At 56.9% G+C, this 17,600-nt stretch overlaps 1 protein-coding gene and 1 long non-coding RNA gene across 5 annotated transcripts; one reads left to right on the plus strand and one right to left on the minus strand.

Moving 5' to 3' along the window:
• Nucleotides 1–321: 321 nt before the first annotated feature.
• NR4A1 (nuclear receptor subfamily 4 group A member 1) lies at nucleotides 322–17,092 on the minus strand. 4 transcript variants are annotated; one of them, XM_070789056.1, is made up of 8 exons: nucleotides 16,973–17,092; nucleotides 15,496–15,602; nucleotides 5,246–6,123; nucleotides 4,303–4,432; nucleotides 3,840–3,991; nucleotides 3,294–3,496; nucleotides 3,031–3,209; nucleotides 322–1,133 (listed from the first exon to the last, which is right to left on the minus strand). In XM_070789056.1, exons 3-8 carry the CDS (start codon nucleotides 6,119–6,121, stop codon nucleotides 877–879), a joined length of 1,797 nt encoding a protein of 598 aa, XP_070645157.1. In that variant the 5' UTR covers nucleotides 6,122–6,123; nucleotides 15,496–15,602; nucleotides 16,973–17,092; the 3' UTR covers nucleotides 322–876. The 4 variants fall into 4 exon arrangements, with proteins under 4 accessions (XP_070645157.1, XP_019816081.1, XP_070645156.1 ...); XM_019960522.2 differs by lacking the exon at nucleotides 16,973–17,092 and having other exon boundaries at nucleotides 15,496–15,671; XM_070789055.1 differs by lacking the exons at nucleotides 15,496–15,602; nucleotides 16,973–17,092 and adding an exon at nucleotides 8,855–9,012.
• On the plus strand, nucleotides 6,301–8,757 carry LOC139183086 (uncharacterized). The gene is made up of 3 exons (XR_011566554.1): nucleotides 6,301–6,487; nucleotides 6,656–6,928; nucleotides 7,810–8,757. It is a non-coding gene; the product is annotated as an uncharacterized lncRNA (long non-coding RNA).
• Nucleotides 17,093–17,600: the final 508 nt, after the last annotated feature.

Below are 17,600 nucleotides of genomic sequence, written 5' to 3' on the forward strand. Positions count from 1 at the left end.
TGCCTAACAACCCCGTGAAGCAGGTGTCGTTACTTTCACCTTTTATAAATGAGTAAACTGAGGCCTGTTAGCCAAGTTGGTAACATGCAAGATTTATGGGAGCTAGGGACTTACTTCGCTGGTGGTGCAGTGGTTAGGACTCTGCACTTCCACTACAGGTGGTGTGGATTCGATTCCTGGTTGGGGAACTAAGCTCCCATATGCCACCTGGCATGGGTTGCCCAAAAATAAATAAAGACTTACAGGAGCCACCTGTGTCTCTATTATGCCATTTTGGGGGTGGGTGGTATGGGTAGAGGGTGCCAGAGATAAGATCTCAGCTTCAGCTACATGTCTATTTTTTATTCAATATATTAAATATATTAATCAGAAAAGTCACATACTATAAATCCAGGAAAATACACAAATATAAATGTCAGAATCTGTCATTTGTCTTCCTCCTAGAGTGAGTCTATGTACACGTGGAAGGAGGGCAGGAAGAGAGCAAGTAGGAGGCGGCTGCTGGGGGCCCATTCCTCCCTCCCAACCCCACTCCCACCTCAACCTCTTCCTTCCTGTATTTACAGCAGCATTCGGCTTATTTACAGCATGGCGGTGTGTGTGTGTTAAAAACGGTTTATCTTACAAAAACATGACGACTAGGGCTGGGCTGGGGGGGTAAGACAAATAGTAAGGGTCACCCCTGTGAATGCATCCCTCTCCCCCAGGCCATGAGCTCCCTGCTGACCTCCCACAGAACAGGGGGAGGGGCAGCCAGTCTGCAGCTCAGGCCCAGGCCGGGGTGATGCTCTGGGGGTCCGTGGGCCATAGGCTAAAGGCACGTGGGGTGGCATTATGAGCGTGCACACCAAGTGCACGCATGTTCCCGGGCCAGGGTCAGAAGGGCAGTGTGTCCATAAAGATCTTGTCGACGATGGGTGGAGGGGGCACCAAGTCCTCCAGCTTGAGGTAGAAGATGCGCTGCAAGCCCTGGGTGCACAGGGTCCGCAGCTCGGGCAGCTTGCCCAGCAGGCGCGACAGGCAGCTGGCCGGCTGGGGCTCACCCGCCTCGGCCGAGACGTGCTCCTTCAGGCAGCTGGCAATGCGGTTCTGCAGCTCCTCTACCCGGCGAGGCTCCTGCAGCCCATGTCGGTCTGCGGTGGAGGGGGGACAAGGTGTGGGATTAGACGCACTGCCCAGAACCAGACACCCCTCTCCCCTGCAGAGTTGGCTGCCCCCAGGTCTCTGGAGCTACTGCTACTGACCATCTCCCATGCCCCCCTGCACTCCACACAAGCACTGGAGCCCCACCAGAAGCCCAGCAAGGCAGCAATGCTCGTCATCCTCATCTTCCAAGGGACAAAGTGAGGCCCATAGAGGTCCCAAGACTTGCCTAAGGTCACAAAAAGGAAATAAAACCTTAAGCAGGTTTCTGACTAGCCCAGTATTGTTTTTTTGGTTTCTGGTTGTCCCCACCCCAGATGGTAAAGAATCTGCCTGCAATGCAGGAGACCGAAGTTTGATCCCTGTGTCAGGAAGATCCCCTGGAGAAGGGAATGGCTACCCATTCTAGAATTCTTGCCTGTAGAAGTCCATGGACAGAGGAGCTTGGCAGGCTACAGTCCATGGGGTTGCAAAGAGCTGGACATGACTGAGCAACTAACACCCCAGACTATTGTGAGAAACCTTGGCTTTGTGTAGCAGCATTACAGATGTCACCTCCAGAGAAAGCAGGCCTCAAAACCTAGTGCTCTCTCTGCAGCCAAAAGTACCTTGGATTCTGTCCTACAGTTTTTTTGGTACTACGTAGCCTTGTGAAACTTAAAAAATTAACTGAAAAGGGGCAGGGGAAGTCCCCTACCAGGGACTTAAGTGGTGCAGTGGTTAAGAATCCGCCTTGCAACACAGGGGACAGGGGTTTGCTCCCTGGTGGGGGAACCAAGATCCCACATGCCTCAACTATCAAGGCCCATGTGCTCTGTGGCTCACGTACCATAACTAGAGAGTCCTTGCGCCACGACAAAAGATCCCGTGTGCCACAACTAAGACCTTACGCAGTCAAATAAATGAGTAAATATTTTTTTAAAAGAGAGAGAGAGATGGGGCAGATTCTGGTGCTTTAACAAATAAAGACCTGAAAACCTCCACATTTAATGCCAAAAACTCGTATCTTGCACAATTACGTTTACATATTTACATGAAGTACACAACCAGCAAAGCTAATCAGTGCTATAAGCAGTCAAGGTGGCAGCTACCCTTCAGGCAACTAATGACTAAAAAGCGGGCACAAGGAAGGGTTCTGGGGTACTGGTCATGGCTATTTCTTTTTTAAAGTATAATTTTAGTTATTTATTTATATTTGGCTGTGCTGGGTCTCTGTTGCTCCGTGGGCTTTCTCCAGTTGCAACAAGCAGGGGCTATTCTCTAGTTACGGTGCACAGGTTTCTCATTGTAGGGCTTGTCGTATTGCGGAGTACAGGCTCTGGAGCAGGAGAGTTTCAACAGCTGCAGCTCATGGGCTTCAATAGTTGTGATTCCTGGGCTCTAAAGCACAGGCTCAGTAGTTAAGGCACACGCGCTTAGGTGCTCCACAGCATGAGGGACTCTCCCAGATCAGGGATTGAACCTGTGTCTCCTGCGTTGGCAGGCGGATTCTCTACCACTGAGGCACCAGGGAAGCCCTGTGTCTGTTTCTTGATCTATTTGTTGTTTATGTGCATACACTTTGTGAAAATTTCCATGCAACATGATTCAGTAAGATTAAAAAAAAAAAAACCCAAACTTTAGGCCACACATGACACCTACACAGTTAGGATCTTGAGTAGTCTGGGCTACGTCAGGGGCTGAGGGTTTGCCGTCAGCCACAGCTAGGCCTGAAACCCGGCCCTGCCAACCACCAACTGCATTGCCCTGAGCCACACCTGCCCTCTCTGCACCTCGTCACCCTCACCCCACAATGTAGGAGGCCCAGGAAACACCAGATGCTGGTACATCCAGAGCCAGGCCCTCAGGCCTTCCCCATCTCCCTGGGTCTGGGGACCGGCCTCCCACCTGTGATGAGGACAAGCGCGGAGAGGCAGGCGAAGGCAGGGATGTCGACCACCAAGCTGTGCAGGGAGCGAGAGAAGGCCAAGATGCTGTCGATCCAGTCCCCGAAGCCACGGGCACATTGCAGGCGGTGCAGCACCAGGCCTGAGCAGAAGATGAGCTTCCCCTCGGCTGGTTTAGACCTGGCAGGTGGGGTGCAGACAGCTGTTAGGGGGGCTGGAGGGCAGGGCGCCAGCTGAGGGCTGAGCACACAGTGGGACGCTCACCGGTAGGCCAGACGGAGGATAAAGAGCTCCAGAAAGGCGGACTCCAGCAGCAGGTCCTGGTCTCCGGGAGACAGTTCAGCAAAGCCGGGGATCTTCTCGGCCCACTTGCGAATCACCTCCAGGGAACCCGAGAGCAGGTCGTAGAACTGCTGCACGTCCCCAGCATCCTCTTTCCCGAAGTGGGGCAGCGCCAGCTCCTGGAACTGGCAGGTGGCCCAACGAGGTCAGACCCCAGAAAGAGCCCCACACCTAGGCGGCCGTGTACAACTGTGTCATACCCTGGGATGCCAGATCCCAAGGGTGAGAATGGAGCCGAGATCCCGCCCACGCTTGCTTGCCAACTCTCGCCTATTAACCCAGAGCCGAGGCTGCTGGAAGGAGCGCATTTTTTTTTTTTTTTTAATTGGCCACCGCCCAGAGGGGTACATTTTTCCATCTGGTCAGCCTAGAGGGGCCAACCCTCTTTTCGATCTGTGGAACTAGGGGCTGGCGGGTGGCTTTTCTCATGTGTAGGAAGTGCCAAATGTGGGCTGGGCAGGGCCTCACCTTGGAGTAGTCCAGTTTAGAAGTGCTGGGCCCCGAGTCCAGGTGCGCCCGGACCAGGGAGGTGAGTAGGTGGGCTGGGGAGGTTTCTGGGGGCTGCTTGGGCTTTGAAGGGAGCCGACCCCGCCGTCCTTTCAGGCTGTCTGTCCGGACAACTGCAGAGAAAAGGGCTGGAGTGAGGCAGGGAGAAAGGGGCCCAGGGAAAGGACTCCCAGCCCAAGCTGTGCACCCCGGTACTAAAAGCATGCCGAAGTATGAGGAGCTAGAGCCCCCGAGAACCCAGGGGACCCTACAGCGATCTCCACTCCCACAAGGCAGGCAGGTGGACTGGAGGCAGGGGAGGACAGAAGGCCCAGGCACGCCCTCCCTTGCGGCCCACCAGGACAGATGTCCGGGGGGGGCGGTCTGCGGGCCCCACCCCACTCCAGCCCATCTCTGTCCCTCGGGGCCTGTCCCAACCACCCACCTTCCTTCACCATGCCCACGGCCAGGCACTTCTGGAAGCGGCAGAACTGGCAGCGGTTTCGCCGCCTCTTGTCCACAGGGCAGTCCTTGTTAGCCAGGCAGATGTACTTGGCATTTTTCTGCACTGTGCGCTGGAGGGGGCCAACACGGAACAGGCTGTCAGAGTGTGGGGTGGGGGTGGGGGAGAGCCAGGGGAGGGGACTGTCCAGATCCTACTGCCATTGCAGACAAAAGCGCTCTCTGTTCACAACTATTTTTCTAACATTTGGGTGGCAGGGGAGGATAAGATGGATGGGTTGGGGGAGGAAGAAAAAAAGTCTTGGGGACACTGGGGGAGGGTTTGGCCTTACCCTCAGGACGCAAGATGAGGGGCGAAGGGCTCCCCAGCAGCCCAGACACTGACACTTCTTAACGTGCCTGTGTCCGCCTGCCCCTTCCCTGAGGCAGACACGAGAGGCTGAGGAGGGACCAGGGCTGGGGCCGGGCAGGGAGGCAGGCACCCAGCGCTGGGACAAACACGCAGCCTGTTCCCAAGTCCACCCCCAGCCCTCCAGCACCAAGCCCTCTCCTCGCATCCTTTCATCTCATGCCAAGAACACGAGTGCCTGGGCCCCCCCTTCCCACCAGGACCTTGAGTAGGGGGAGGCCAGACAGAGGAAAACCAGAGGCTGGCCACAGAAACTCCCCCTCCAGGGTAACCCCACAGCCTCACCCTCTGCCCCACTGTCGCCCCTCCCTCCATCTCTCCACCACCCCAGGGTCAGCATGAAAGGTCCCAGGTCCCTGTTCCTAGGATGGCAGCCCACCGGGCCAAGCCTGCCCTCTTCCTAAAGAGCAGACTTGTTGGAAGGAGAGCCCAAGCGAAGCCACCACAAAGCCTGCTGGGGTGAGAGACCAGCCTGCCCCACTTCTCATAAAAAGCTACACCCAGGGCAGCCCAGTACCTTGAAGAAGCCTTTGCAGCCCTCACAGGTGCGGACCCCATAATGCTGGCAGGAAGCATTGTCCCCACACACAGCACAGCGGCCCTCGCTTCCACCCGGAGCCCCACTCCGGGCCTTGGCAGAGGTCACAGGCGCGTCCAGCCTCCCTGAGCCATCAAGGTGGGGAGAAGTGGGCACCAGGCCTGGGAACGCTGTTTGCATGGAATAGCTCTCTCCCTCCCCCAGCTGGTGGGCGGCCTGCGAGGGGAACAGCTTCAGGGGGCTTGGGGCCAGGCTGGGACTGGGGCCGGGGGGAGGGCTGAAGGAAAAGAAGGCCGGCGGCTGGGGGGGCCCAGAAGCCTTGGGCAGCTGCTCTGTCCATGCCCGCAGGCCTTCGTAAGTCTGGCTGGGCGAGAAGGGGCCAAAGGAGCCATCCCAGGGAGAGAGCTGAGGAGGCTGGAAGCTGGGCGTGGATGGTGACGGTGCAGAGCAGGGACTGCCATAGTAGTCAGAGCCGCTGGAGGACAGGGTCTCGTCCAGAGGGCCACTCAGCGTGCCAGGGTAGCAGCCGTACACCTGGAAGTCCTCGAACTTGAAGGAAGCAGAGGCTGGGGAGGTGGCTGACGATGAGGACGTGGAGGAGGCCGAGGAGGAGGCAGAGGAGCACGGCTGGGCTGTGCCTGACAGTTGGTAGAGGAAGGTGTCAAACTCCCCTGTGTAGCCGTCCATGAAGGTGCTGAAGCTGGGCAAGGCGGTAGGGACAGCGGGGGCTGCCTCGGGGCTGGCCAGGTCCATGGTGGGCTTGCTGAGCTCAGGGGTCAGGAGGTCGCCTGCCAGGTGGTCACGGGGTCCTGGGCTTGGTGCTGGTGTCCCATACTGGGCTTGGATACAGGGCATCTCTGGAGAGGGAAGAGACCAAAGTGGGGGGAGAGGGAAGTCAGTAAGAGAGGCCTGAAGCCTGACCTCTAAGTATAGGTCCTTGAGCGGCCAGGAGGCAGGACTCCCAGCCAGACATGGGACACTGAGGCGTTAAGGCCATGGCCCACCACAGAACCCAGGAATCCTTGGTACCTGGTCAGAGCACCACCTCAATGTCCATGTCACAAAGCCCCTAGGCAAGGTCCCAGCAAGGGTGGGCTCAAGTCGGAAGGCCAACCACACCCCGGGCAGCCTGGGAACCCTAGGGAGGGCATGTAGCCAGCATTTCTCTGCTGGAACAGGGGAAAGCTGTGTTCGTCCAGCCCCCTGCCTCTCCCTAACTGGGTAAGGCACGGGTGGGGGCTGGGAGAAGGGTGGGTGGGAGAGGCAGCCAGGCAAAGCCAGAGCCCAGTCCTGGGAGCAGATACGCCGTTCCTCCAACCTGGCACTTCTGGGAATATTCCCAGGCATGGCTCAGCCTCTGCAAAACCCCCTCCTGTCCTCCCCCAACAGTGCCTGAGCTGAAGAACAACATCCTGCAAATGGAAGAGGAGCTGAGAGTGAAGGCCCAGTTGCCTATGAAAGCAGCCAAGACAGCAATTAGCCTCTCCCTACCCCCATCCCCAACCCCACCCTCACCCTACATACTGAGCAAAGGCTGTAGATCCCACGCGCACCCCGGTCCTGCCATCTGGGGATGGGCACCCACTCTACATTGCCTGGGATGCTCTCAGAAGGAAAGAGCAAAGGAGCCCGACCTCCTTCCCCAGTACCCCAAGGGATCAGGTAACTGGGATCCAGACCTTTAAAAGGCCATATGCTGGAGGGCGGAGTGTGGCGGGGAGAGCAGCCCCTGGACTTCGAGTCCTGAAAAGGAACTTCTCTGCTTTCCCGCAGCATCTCCCCCTATTATTTTTACGAGAGCACTGAGTCCAGCAGACTGAGGTGGCTGTGTAGGGCAGAGGAGAAGTCTGCTGGGGGTGATGGAAGTCTGGGTCCCTCCACTAAGCAGTTCTGTGCCCTGAAGAACCCAGGAGCTCAGACAAAGGGGGCTTACACCCCCTCAAATCTGGAGGAATCTGAAGGAGCAGAGAGAATCATTCAGGGGGGATCTTTAAGTTCACAGACAAGTCAAAAGCTAACACAGAGAGGAGGTTCTCATCCTACCTCCTTGCCTTGTCTCCGTGACTCTAGCCTCATCAGTCAGGGAGGGAGGCTGGGGAAGAAAGCAAGCTGAAACAGGGCGTGCCATGACCAAGGGGGACAGCAGGAGGGGGCAAAAGCTGGCATTACCTCCTGGCCAAGAGCCTGGGGAGTTCTCCCGTAATAGGCTTTCTCCTGCCTCCTTGGGCCCTGGACAGGGCAGCTCCACCCCCGTCCTGACACTCCCACAACCAATCCAGACAACAGAGCCCCTAGAAACTTTGGCCCCACCAACCAGTGGCGCCCATCCATAGGCATAAAGTACCTGCAAGCGATAAGGCTGGCCCCGTCTGTCTGCGCTAAGACAGCCTGGCAGGGAAGGCTTTGGGGTGGAGTAAAAGAGGCAGCAGCTACGCAGGACTGGGCTGGGCATTCCAGCCTTATTCAAATCCCGTTTCTCCACTTGGAAGTCCCACATCCGGATCAACCCCCACCAAACTACCCCCACTCCTGCCTTCATGCAGGTACTTAATGACACAAGATATGGACCTCCATCCAGCCTCTGGGAGGGACACACGGAGAAGGAAGAGGCGGGGTTGAAGGAAGGAGCAAGGAGAATCCGGCTACAGGCAGGTCTTGGCAACAATGTGGTTTGCACCTGTTGTGCTAAACAAGCCTCAGGCTGCACCCTACCTGTCTGATCCGACAGAGACTGGGGAAGGGGATTCTCTAGGTGGTACCCCACCAGAAACTCCATCAGCAACTTCAATCAAGGATCCCCAAGGACGAAGCTTTCCACCTCTCTCTCTCTCTCTCACACACACACAGATTCAAGCTACATTAAAAAACAATCTTCCCTACGCTTCCAGAGACTGTGCTCTGCCCTAAGAAGCCTCTTTTATTCCAACACGCACCAGCACCCCCTCCACAGTTCAGTCACCAATGTTAAGCCATTTGCTCGGACAATCCAGACCTCTCCTAAGATAGTTCAGGCAGAAACTTCCAACTGGGGAACCCTAGAAACTAACCCACAGCATTAAGAATGAGTGTTAAGAAAACAACTAGGGGTATAGGAGTGAGCTGACAAGCTGAGGAGGAGACCCTTTTGGAAATCCAATCCTGGAAGGAGTCGGATCCCAGCAGCCCAAAACTCTGTGCACCTTTCCCCGCACTGCACTGAGACCCCCATCAGCAACTAACTCCTGGGAGCCCTGTGCCAACTAAGGGAGCCTGGGAGACTGAACTCTAGACAGCCTCCTACTGAACAAGTCCCCACTGCAGGCGCCAACTGAACTCTGTGGCTTCCACCTTGCACAGACCCCCGCCTCCCCAACACACACACACAACACCCAGCAGACTCCAGTCCCATCTGGGTCTTCATCCCGTTCCAACCCCTAACCCCCCAGCCAGAGTTGCAGCCTATACTCGCCCTCCTTCATGCTAACCCCAAAACATTCTTTCGGTCCTCGCAAACACTTATCTCCTTCATGCAACACCCCCCGCCCCTCCCTGCCACAAAACCAAAACGGAGAGCCCCGCTGAGATGCACGCTTTCCAGGGGGCACCTACCCGGCTGGCTTCTGCTCCCCCTGCCCGGGACCGGCGCCCCAAGTCGCAGCCTGGTCCCGCGTACGCTCCCGCTGTCTTGCACACTCCCCCAACTTTCGCAGCCTCCACCACTGGGACTCCCGGCCGCGCCGGACCCTGCTCTTAAGCGCTCCGTGACGCACGGGGAGGGGCGGAGGCGCCACTGACGCACGCGGCCCGGCGAGCTTTGGCCATACAAGGGCGCGGGGGGCGGCGCGGTTCCGGCGGGAGGCGGCCAGGGGGAGGCGCGGGGCCGGGGAGCCCGAGGGGGCGGGGCGAGAGGGGGGGCCTGGAATGTCTGCGCGCGTGACGCACGCGGGGTTCCATTGACGCAGGGAGCGCGGATTGTTTGATCTATAAATAGTCCCCTCGCGCCCGCCGCGCCAGCTAAAAATAGCAGCTCGCAGACTCGCAAGGCTCCGCTGGCCGGACCCAGGAACACAGGCCCCCGGGGCAGAAAACAGGCCCGAGGGCCAGAACCCGAGAAGAGGGCGCTCTAGCTCCGAGGCCGCGGGGCTTCCCCGGACGAGGATCTCCTCACCCTCCGGGTGCTCCTGGGAGCCACGACTGCGCCTGGCTCCGCCTCTGCACCTTCCCCAGCCTTCCCTGCTGGCTTGGGGTGCCACTGCCCGGCTGGGCGGCGCGGGCAGGCCTTGGGCTGGGCAACTCAGGGACGCGTCCCGGGGAACCAGCGGGGTCTCGAGTTGAGAGGTTGGCCAGGGACGTCAGACACCACAGTACCCACCACACAGACACACACTTACTCCCTACTTCCTCTCCCCAATTTCTTATGCAAAGTACCTTCTAGAGGGTAGGGATTCGCCAGGCCAGAGACAGGCCAATGCTGTGCTTCACAGCTGAACTAGATTTCTCACCACTATCCTCCCCGGTCCCTGACAGGGTGAGAGCACTCTAATTGGGAAATTACCGAATTTCAGAACCGGGTGGAGCCTGAGAAATCTTATCGAATTTGTGCCGACTCTTCCCCATTTTATAAATAAACGGGCTCAGAGAAATAATGACACTTGCTCAAGGTCACAGAGCAAGGTGGTGGCACACTGGGGTGGAACCTGACTACATCTCTAGGGGATCCCTTCACCCCCCCCCCCCCCGCCCTCCGCTGCCCACGATCCCTCCCTCCCACCTCACTTCCAGCACCTGCAGGCAGTTGTCTTTCACGTGCACGAGGGCACAGGCCAGGCTGCAGCCACCTGCAGCCTTTCCTAGATAGGGCTGTCACCCCTTGCCTCCCTAGGGTGCCCCAAGTCTGGAAAGCCAACACCTTTGATAAGACAGGAAGGAAAAAAGGCTAATATTTAAGAGAAGAGAGCCCCTCCCCTCCCCCTGTCCACACTGAGCCTGTGACCAAGGACGCCACTCTCGCTTCCCCTGGTCACCCAACAGCACTTCCCTCTACCCTGGAGGCACTTCCTGCTCCTCACTTCCATTCTCACCTCCCTCTCAGGTTTCCCACACTCTGCTCTCCAGCCCTCAGTTCTGCCCACTCAAAGGTCCCACCAGCACTTCCAACATCACCCATTCTCCACCATCTGCTGTCTCTGCACTCCTTGCCCACCACCAATCTCTGCTTTTGAAGCCTCACACGCTACTTTTCACTTTCTTCTGAAATCATACTTTGATACTGCAGCCATGGCCCGTGCCTCACTGGCACCCGAAGGCAGCAGAGCATCTGAGTGAAGCCAGTGACTTGCCCTTTTCCCTGCCCACACCCACTAAGAAACTGCCCGTTCACCAATTGTCTCCTCTTCACACCCTACAGTCCACGACGGACGGAGCAGGCTCCGTGTAGTAACATCAGTATCTTTCAGTCAGAACCTAGCATAGCGCCCCCATCGCAGCATACGCTCTCAACACAGACCAGTGTTTGGAGAGCTCTGGCCTTTGTTAAACCGTCTTCCAAAGACCCTTCAAGGCCACCTTCATGAAGGTGAAGTGTGGATAGGATGATCTTTAACCAAAGTTTTGTTTTTCTTTGTCTTAGGCTTTTGCATTGAGATATTACTTGGGAAAAACACAAATTCCACAGCTTAAACCTGCTTTGAAACCACTAATATAATTCATGTCTTCCCATTTTGCAGATTAGGACCCAAGGGCACCCAGAAGAGCTGCACCTTGCTCAGAAGCACAGGCAAGTCTGGGCTGGTAAAACTAATCCAGTCACGTCACAGGCTGGTTTCCCCACCTAGCCCCCCTCCCCACCCACCCCAGCAGAGCCTTCCTCAGAAAAGAAAACAATTCTAGTATGGTAGCAAAAGTTGATTATTCAGGTCAATGTTCTTCCCTCCAAACCTCACCACCAAAACACAAAACAAAAACAGGTGTATTAGCTGCAGCCTTAACGGCTCTTTGAAAGCTGAATCAGCAGCCTTGAGCCCTAGCACCTCCTATATACCCCACCACTTTCCATTTGTAAAAAGCAACACAGACATTCCCTACTTTGTCTACCCAGAAGCCTCATGGAACTCAAGTGTGGTAAGGAGCAGTCCAGGTTCCCAGCCTACATCTCCACATCTAAGCATCTAGCCTCCAGAGCTGTGCTGGCAGCCCAGGGCCCACCTGGGCGGGAGATGGCAGGTTTGGAGGCAGTAGTCTTGCTGTCCCAAAGGCAGAGGGTGGGAGAGGCAAGAGCAGCTGCCACCTGGCCATACTTGTGGAGGTGGGGGATGCTAGGGTCTCAGAACACATTACGCTCTGAAAATAAGTAAGGAGAAAAGGGCAGAGTCCTATGGGAACATAGCCAGGAGCACCTAGCCTAAGACAGAAGGGAGAGGGACTGGGGGTCCTTAAGCTTCATCCCTGCCAGCCAGATGCCCTCCAGGGAGGGCGGCCTTGGGCTCCAAATCCAGAGAATCTTAGTAGAATCCAACTAAGGTGGAACTCTTGAAAACGCATAACAGATGCAAACTTTGGGAGGCCTAGAGCATAAACTGGTCCAAGGGCAGATGGAGACTCCAAGGGACCTCACTAAGTCCAACCCTTAAGATAAGCAAGGTCAGAGTGAACAGCTCATTGTAGGGGAGATAAGGGGTGGAAAGTGACAGGTAATAACCATGGGAGGAGAGGTATCCAAAACTTTTGAGGTGAGGACCAGAATGTAAGGCAGGGCCAGGATAACTTGGGAAGGGCAGGGGAAGATGTCATGCTGGAGACAAGAGAGAGCTGCCCAAGGTCAGGCTCCCACAGCACGGCACAAGTGCTGTGCCAGCAGCACCGGGCTCCCCACTGTCCCAGTACAAAGAACTTGGGCTTCAACCTTCCCACCACCCACTGGGCACATTGTTCCTCTTCCTTCTACTCTAATCCCACTCACCTTCTAAGACTTCAGCTCATGCCACCCTCCTGGACCAGCCTGACTTGTAATAATAAGTACCTTCTCACCAGAAGATTTGGGGGTGTGAGGAGTAGGGAATACCAGTGAAGGATCAGACCTCGGCTTAGGACACTGCATGGATTCTTCCATTTCACCCTCTCCCTAATCTTCTAGGAATTACCACCTGCATTTTATAAATGAGGAGATGGAGGCTTAGGGGCCAGGAATCAGAACCCCCCACCCCCACCCCTGCTAACTCCCAGCTCTATGCTGGACCCACTGCCCTCAACTCTGAACTCCAGAGCTCTGGCTTCTGACCCCGTGAGCTATGAGTCTCATAAGTATAACCACAGAGCCAAGTACACACATGTCCTGCAAACTGAAAACAGCAGTGCCTACGAGGAGGTCTCTGCGGGAACTGGAAGCATCCCAGTTCCTAGTCTGAATGATGGTCACCTGGGTGACCTATGAAAAAGTCATCAAACTATACACTCTCAAGATTTCACATCTATGGTTTGTATGCTTTTTTGAATGTATGTTATACTCTCAGAAATAAAATGTTTATTTACAAAATGTGCTCAGTCGTGTCTGACTCTTTGTGACCCCATGGACTGTAGCCTGCCAAGCTCCTCTGTCCATAGAATTCTCCAGGCAAGAATACTGGAGTGGGTTGCCATGCCCTCCTCCACGGGATCTTCCCAACCTAGGGATGGAACCCAGGTCTCCTATGTTGCAGGCATATTCTTTACCGTCTGATCCACCAGGGAAGCCCAAATAATCATGTCTAAATGGGAGAGAGACATCAATTCAAATGGATGCAGATGCCGCTGGCATTTACTGAAATCAGAAACGGAGGTTGTTTCTCACGTATTTGTTCTATCAACACAGATTCAGCATAGCTACGGTTAGGAGAGCCCGCAGTATCTACACGAGAAAGGTCTCCTCTCCCAGTGTTTTCTGAATCGCTCAGCTAGGCCCTGGTCCCTGCCTGTCAAATCCTTTGCGGCCCACAGACTTATGTCCTCAGACCATCCCTCCCAGCAACCAATGTGTGAACGTGAAAGCAAGGCCCTGTCTCCCCTACCTTGGCAGGAGGCATCCTCAAACAGTACGTAGCCCAGGGCAGCCCCCAAATGGGCAGCCAGAGTGCACCATCATCCCCCAGGCAAGACGGTGGGTGAATAGGAGATGGAGGAAGTGGAACTGCACTGCCCCTTTCCCACACTGCCCCCACCCCCACCCCACAGTCAGGCTGGCCCCCGCCCCTGCTGAGCAAAGGGCAGGAACTTGCCCTACTTTCACCAAGACCATCCCCACCCATGGGCCTCCACACCCTTCCCGGGGGGTGGGCAGAGGGACTGAGCTCTGCCTCCTCCCCTACCGCCCCCCGGAGCTTCCCCTCCTGAGCCCCAGGACCCACCACCAGGCCTGACCGGCCACTTCCTCTTCCTGCCCCGGCATCGCATTGAGCAGGGGGATTTGCGCTGTGGGCAGGGAAGCGCTGCCTACTGCCCCAAGGGGCTGCCACATAAGGCTTTGGGAACTGGGGATGTGGGGTCAGGCCCAGGCCTGATCTCCTGGCCCTGGCCCAGGCCCTGCCATGACCAGGCGTGTTGTTCCCTCTGGGAAAACTGGCTCCCAAGGACACACAGGTCAGCCACTGCTATCCACGTCTCGCCCAGCCCCCAACAGGGCAAAAGATACAGGAACTCTCAGATGCATCTTTGACCAGGAGCCAGCAAGCCTGGTGTGTGACCCGGGCCAGTCCCTTGCCCTCTCCCAGAGCGTTTCCTCATCTGCCCAATGCTGACAACATCACAAGTCCCTGTGCTGTGAGAATTCCCTGACAGAAGGCAGAGGCTCCACAGTGAAACGGGAGCATTGTCTGGGGACCTGGGCTCTAGAGCAGGATCCTGTGGCAAGCACAGAAAGGAGACACCAAGGCCGTCAGCTCGACTAGGGGGCCCCACACCCTCCTCCTCCAAGAATCGGGAGACAAATAGTACCCCTGCCCCGCCTCTCCCCTCCAGGGCTGAGTAAAAGGAAATGAGAGTGTGTCCAGAGATGGGGCTCCACCCAGCACCAGGAAAATTCCAGACTGCACGCAGCAAGTACTCAATTGATACTCTGAAGATGGCTGGTTGATTAAGGAGATCAGACCTCTCGCCACAGAGGTCATTTTCAGTCGAGTAATTTCTCCACCCCCAGCCCCGTCTCGGGCCAGAAGGAATCAACATACAGCATTAAAGAACAAGACCAGCCTTCAGGAAGAACATCCAGACAGAACTGAAAAGCACAGACAAGATCACGGAGTTCCTGGGGAAAAGCTGGCCCACGCCTCATTTGCACCCTCCGCAGCTCTCCTTCCGTCCCCCCAGGTTGCTCAGATCCTGGCCAGCTCCTCTCTCCCCCACCCTTGGAGGGTCTCCCACCACCTTGCGGAACATCAACAACCCACCAAGTTCTCCTGCCTCTGCCCAAGGTCTCCACCCAGCCTCCTTGGGCAAAATTTCAAATTCCAAAATAAAAACCCTCTGATAACGAGTCCCAGCCGGAAAGACTGATGCATTTTCCTATTGTTAAAGTATTTTTAGTCACAGCCTCTGGATTCGTTTAGAGACTCACGTTCAGAAAGGGAAAAAAAAATTTTTTTTTTTTTTCGAGAACCAAGGAGGAGAACACGGAGCCTCCCACGTAAGAAGCTCCGCTTGTTCCACGCCGGCCCAGGCTCCTGGCCTGGCTCCCGGGGAGCGTGTTTGTGGCAAGCTGGTTGGCGGCTCCTCCAAGCCTCGCTCCGGCCCTGCTTCTCAGGCACCCAAGCAGCCGGGAAGCCAGGCTAGGAGGGCAGGGCAAGGGCCGAGGGCTCAGAGACATCAGTCTATGGGTTCAGATCCCAAGTCCCAACCAGCGAGGGGCCCGGGGGCCTTACCCAGGGGCCAGTGCTGAGGGACCTGCCTGATAACCAGCTCTCCTCAGCGTCCCTCCCCAGCCTGAGCAGACCAGTGCCTTATCCAGGCCGGGCCAACAGGAGAGGAGGATTGAAGAGCCTGTTGCAGATCTCTGAGGAAGGAGACTTCCACGTCTCCTGGTTCTCAACCACAATGTGGTCCAAGTCCCACCATCCCAGGGCTGTCAAGCTTTCACTCTCATTCCTTGAGAGGATTGACCACCCTTGTTTCCCCCTCCATCCCTCCTCTTGAGGCCGAAGAAACCACAACTCAGACAGTCATGACGAAAAGAGATCCAAATGGCCCAGCCCCAGTGCCTTGGTTTCGCCATTCCTAAGACTCACCAGCTTCCTCCACACGACCTGCTTTGATTCTCAGAGGTCCTGGACAGCTGCACCAAGGGAGACTCCCAGGGCTGGTCGGGGCCTCTTCCTGGTGGCCTTGAGGAGCCCTGCGGGAAGAGACGTGACCGCCCAGTCAGCCTGTCCTGCCGGCCGCGGCTGTGCACCAGCTGAGTGGGCTCAGGACGCGAAGCGGCCTCCACAGCAGCGTGTCCTCCTCTGTTTATATAGCTGAAACCAGAGCCGGCCTCTGGGGACGGGGGAGCTGCCTTGGAGCCCTCTTGGCTGAGGCCTGACTTTGGCCTGGGTCAGCGAGAGCCCAAAATAGTCAGCTGACGGGAGCCCCGGCGTGAGCATGACCCTGGGCCCATGCCCGGGCCTGGCAGACAGGTGCCCACGTCACAAGACCAGCAGCTCTAGCGCTCATGGGGCCCCCTTGGCAGCCCCTCAGGGTGCCCCTGGCGGCATATCTGGCATGGGAATTCCACCCAATCACCTCCCTCATCCAGACAACAGACTGAATGCGAGGAATTCTGCCCACAGGAGCCACTGTGTACCCAGAGGGAAGGCCCGGCACTCAGGAGGCCGAGTCAGAGCTGAGAGCGGAGGTAGGGGCTGAGCAGAGGGAAAGTCACCCAGCCCGCTGCTGTCATCTTCACTCACGTGCTTCCTGCATCCAGACCTCCGGCTGACCAGGAACACCTGCCTCATCCACTTACAGTAACTCCTCTCCCCGCCCCGGTCCGCCCAAGTTGATGGCCCAGCGCCTGCTGCTATCAGGAGGCCAGGTGCATGCCCAGCCCAGCCCCCAGCACAGGAGGCCCTGCTTCCCAGGGCTGTCCCTCCTTCTCTGCAGGATTGGGGGGCTAGACACCCTGTCCTCTGCACCCCAGCCACCTTTCTGGACTCTCTGGCCCCTGAACACCAACGCCACATGAGGCAACAGTGTTTGGGGTTCCGGCGGGGATACTGAGCCAGCTCCCACTTCACCTGGTGGGGGGGTCTCTCAGAGATGGCTGAGAGGGGGCTGCTGCTTAGAGATGGCCCTCAGTTCTGGGGAAGGAAAAAGAATCACAGGGTCCCTGTCCAGGACACCAAGCTGAACTCCAGCTCTTTTGGGTAAAGATGTAATCAGGACTCTGGTACCCTTAGCCTCACCCCATCAACTTCCTGGAACCAGGCACATGCTGCCCTGGCAGCCATCACTCCCCACAACCCCATGACACCCAGGCCCAGAGGCCCCCCAAGCCTGTCCTGCTAAGAAAGTCAGGCTTCCCCCTTCCCCACCCCCGTACCACCCCCACTACCAAAGAAATCAGATCTCCCCGTGCCTAGCAGCGCCGCCTGCTACTTCTGCAGGGCTTCCCCCTCCATCCCCCAAACCACATCCGCTTCAAGCAGCTCCCACACCCACCTTGGCCCCCAACCACCTACTCAGGAGGCCCCAGGGGCATACAAAGGGCAACAGCAGGGCACTTACCAGTCTGGGTGGACCGACAGACTTTAGACAACAGTTGACCATCCCTAGGACCTTCGGGGCCTGGCAGAAGGAACCAACACCGGGGAGGAGCTGGGGCTGGCCTCTGTCCATGGTGGAGGCCTACAGAGGGAGTTGTGTGAGAGAGGAGAAATCAGCCGGCACGGCCATTCCCTGGAGACAGTACAGCCAGAAACAGACATGGGAACAGAGGCAGGACCCAGGCCATGACGGGGGACAGGCCAGCCCAAGGTGCCCCCTGAGCTGGGCATCAGAGGTTGGGGCCCACACCCCAAGCGAACAGCACTTGGGAACGTGGAGTGTGGCCAGGAGCTGCAACAGTGTCTGGAGCATCTCCAGGCCCTGGAGACACAGCCCCTCAACCTTATACCCTACTCCTGGGTGCAGTGACAGGTGGTACCTCAACCCAGCTTTCAGCTCCTTGATGTACACAAAAGGACAGCTGGAGGTAGAGAAAAGGGAGCCACCACGAGGACAGAGCAGAACACCCCTCTCTCCTTATTGGGCTCCAACTTGGTCCCCAAAGCCTCACAGGCCCCCACAAGGCAAGAGGTCCATGCTTCTAGCTCTAGGAGGCCCAGCCTTCTCATCTGAGCAATGGGGACTCTCA

Source organism: Bos indicus, chromosome 5, assembly GCF_029378745.1.
Source record: "Bos indicus isolate NIAB-ARS_2022 breed Sahiwal x Tharparkar chromosome 5, NIAB-ARS_B.indTharparkar_mat_pri_1.0, whole genome shotgun sequence".
NCBI classification, from domain to species: domain Eukaryota; kingdom Metazoa; phylum Chordata; class Mammalia; order Artiodactyla; family Bovidae; genus Bos; species Bos indicus.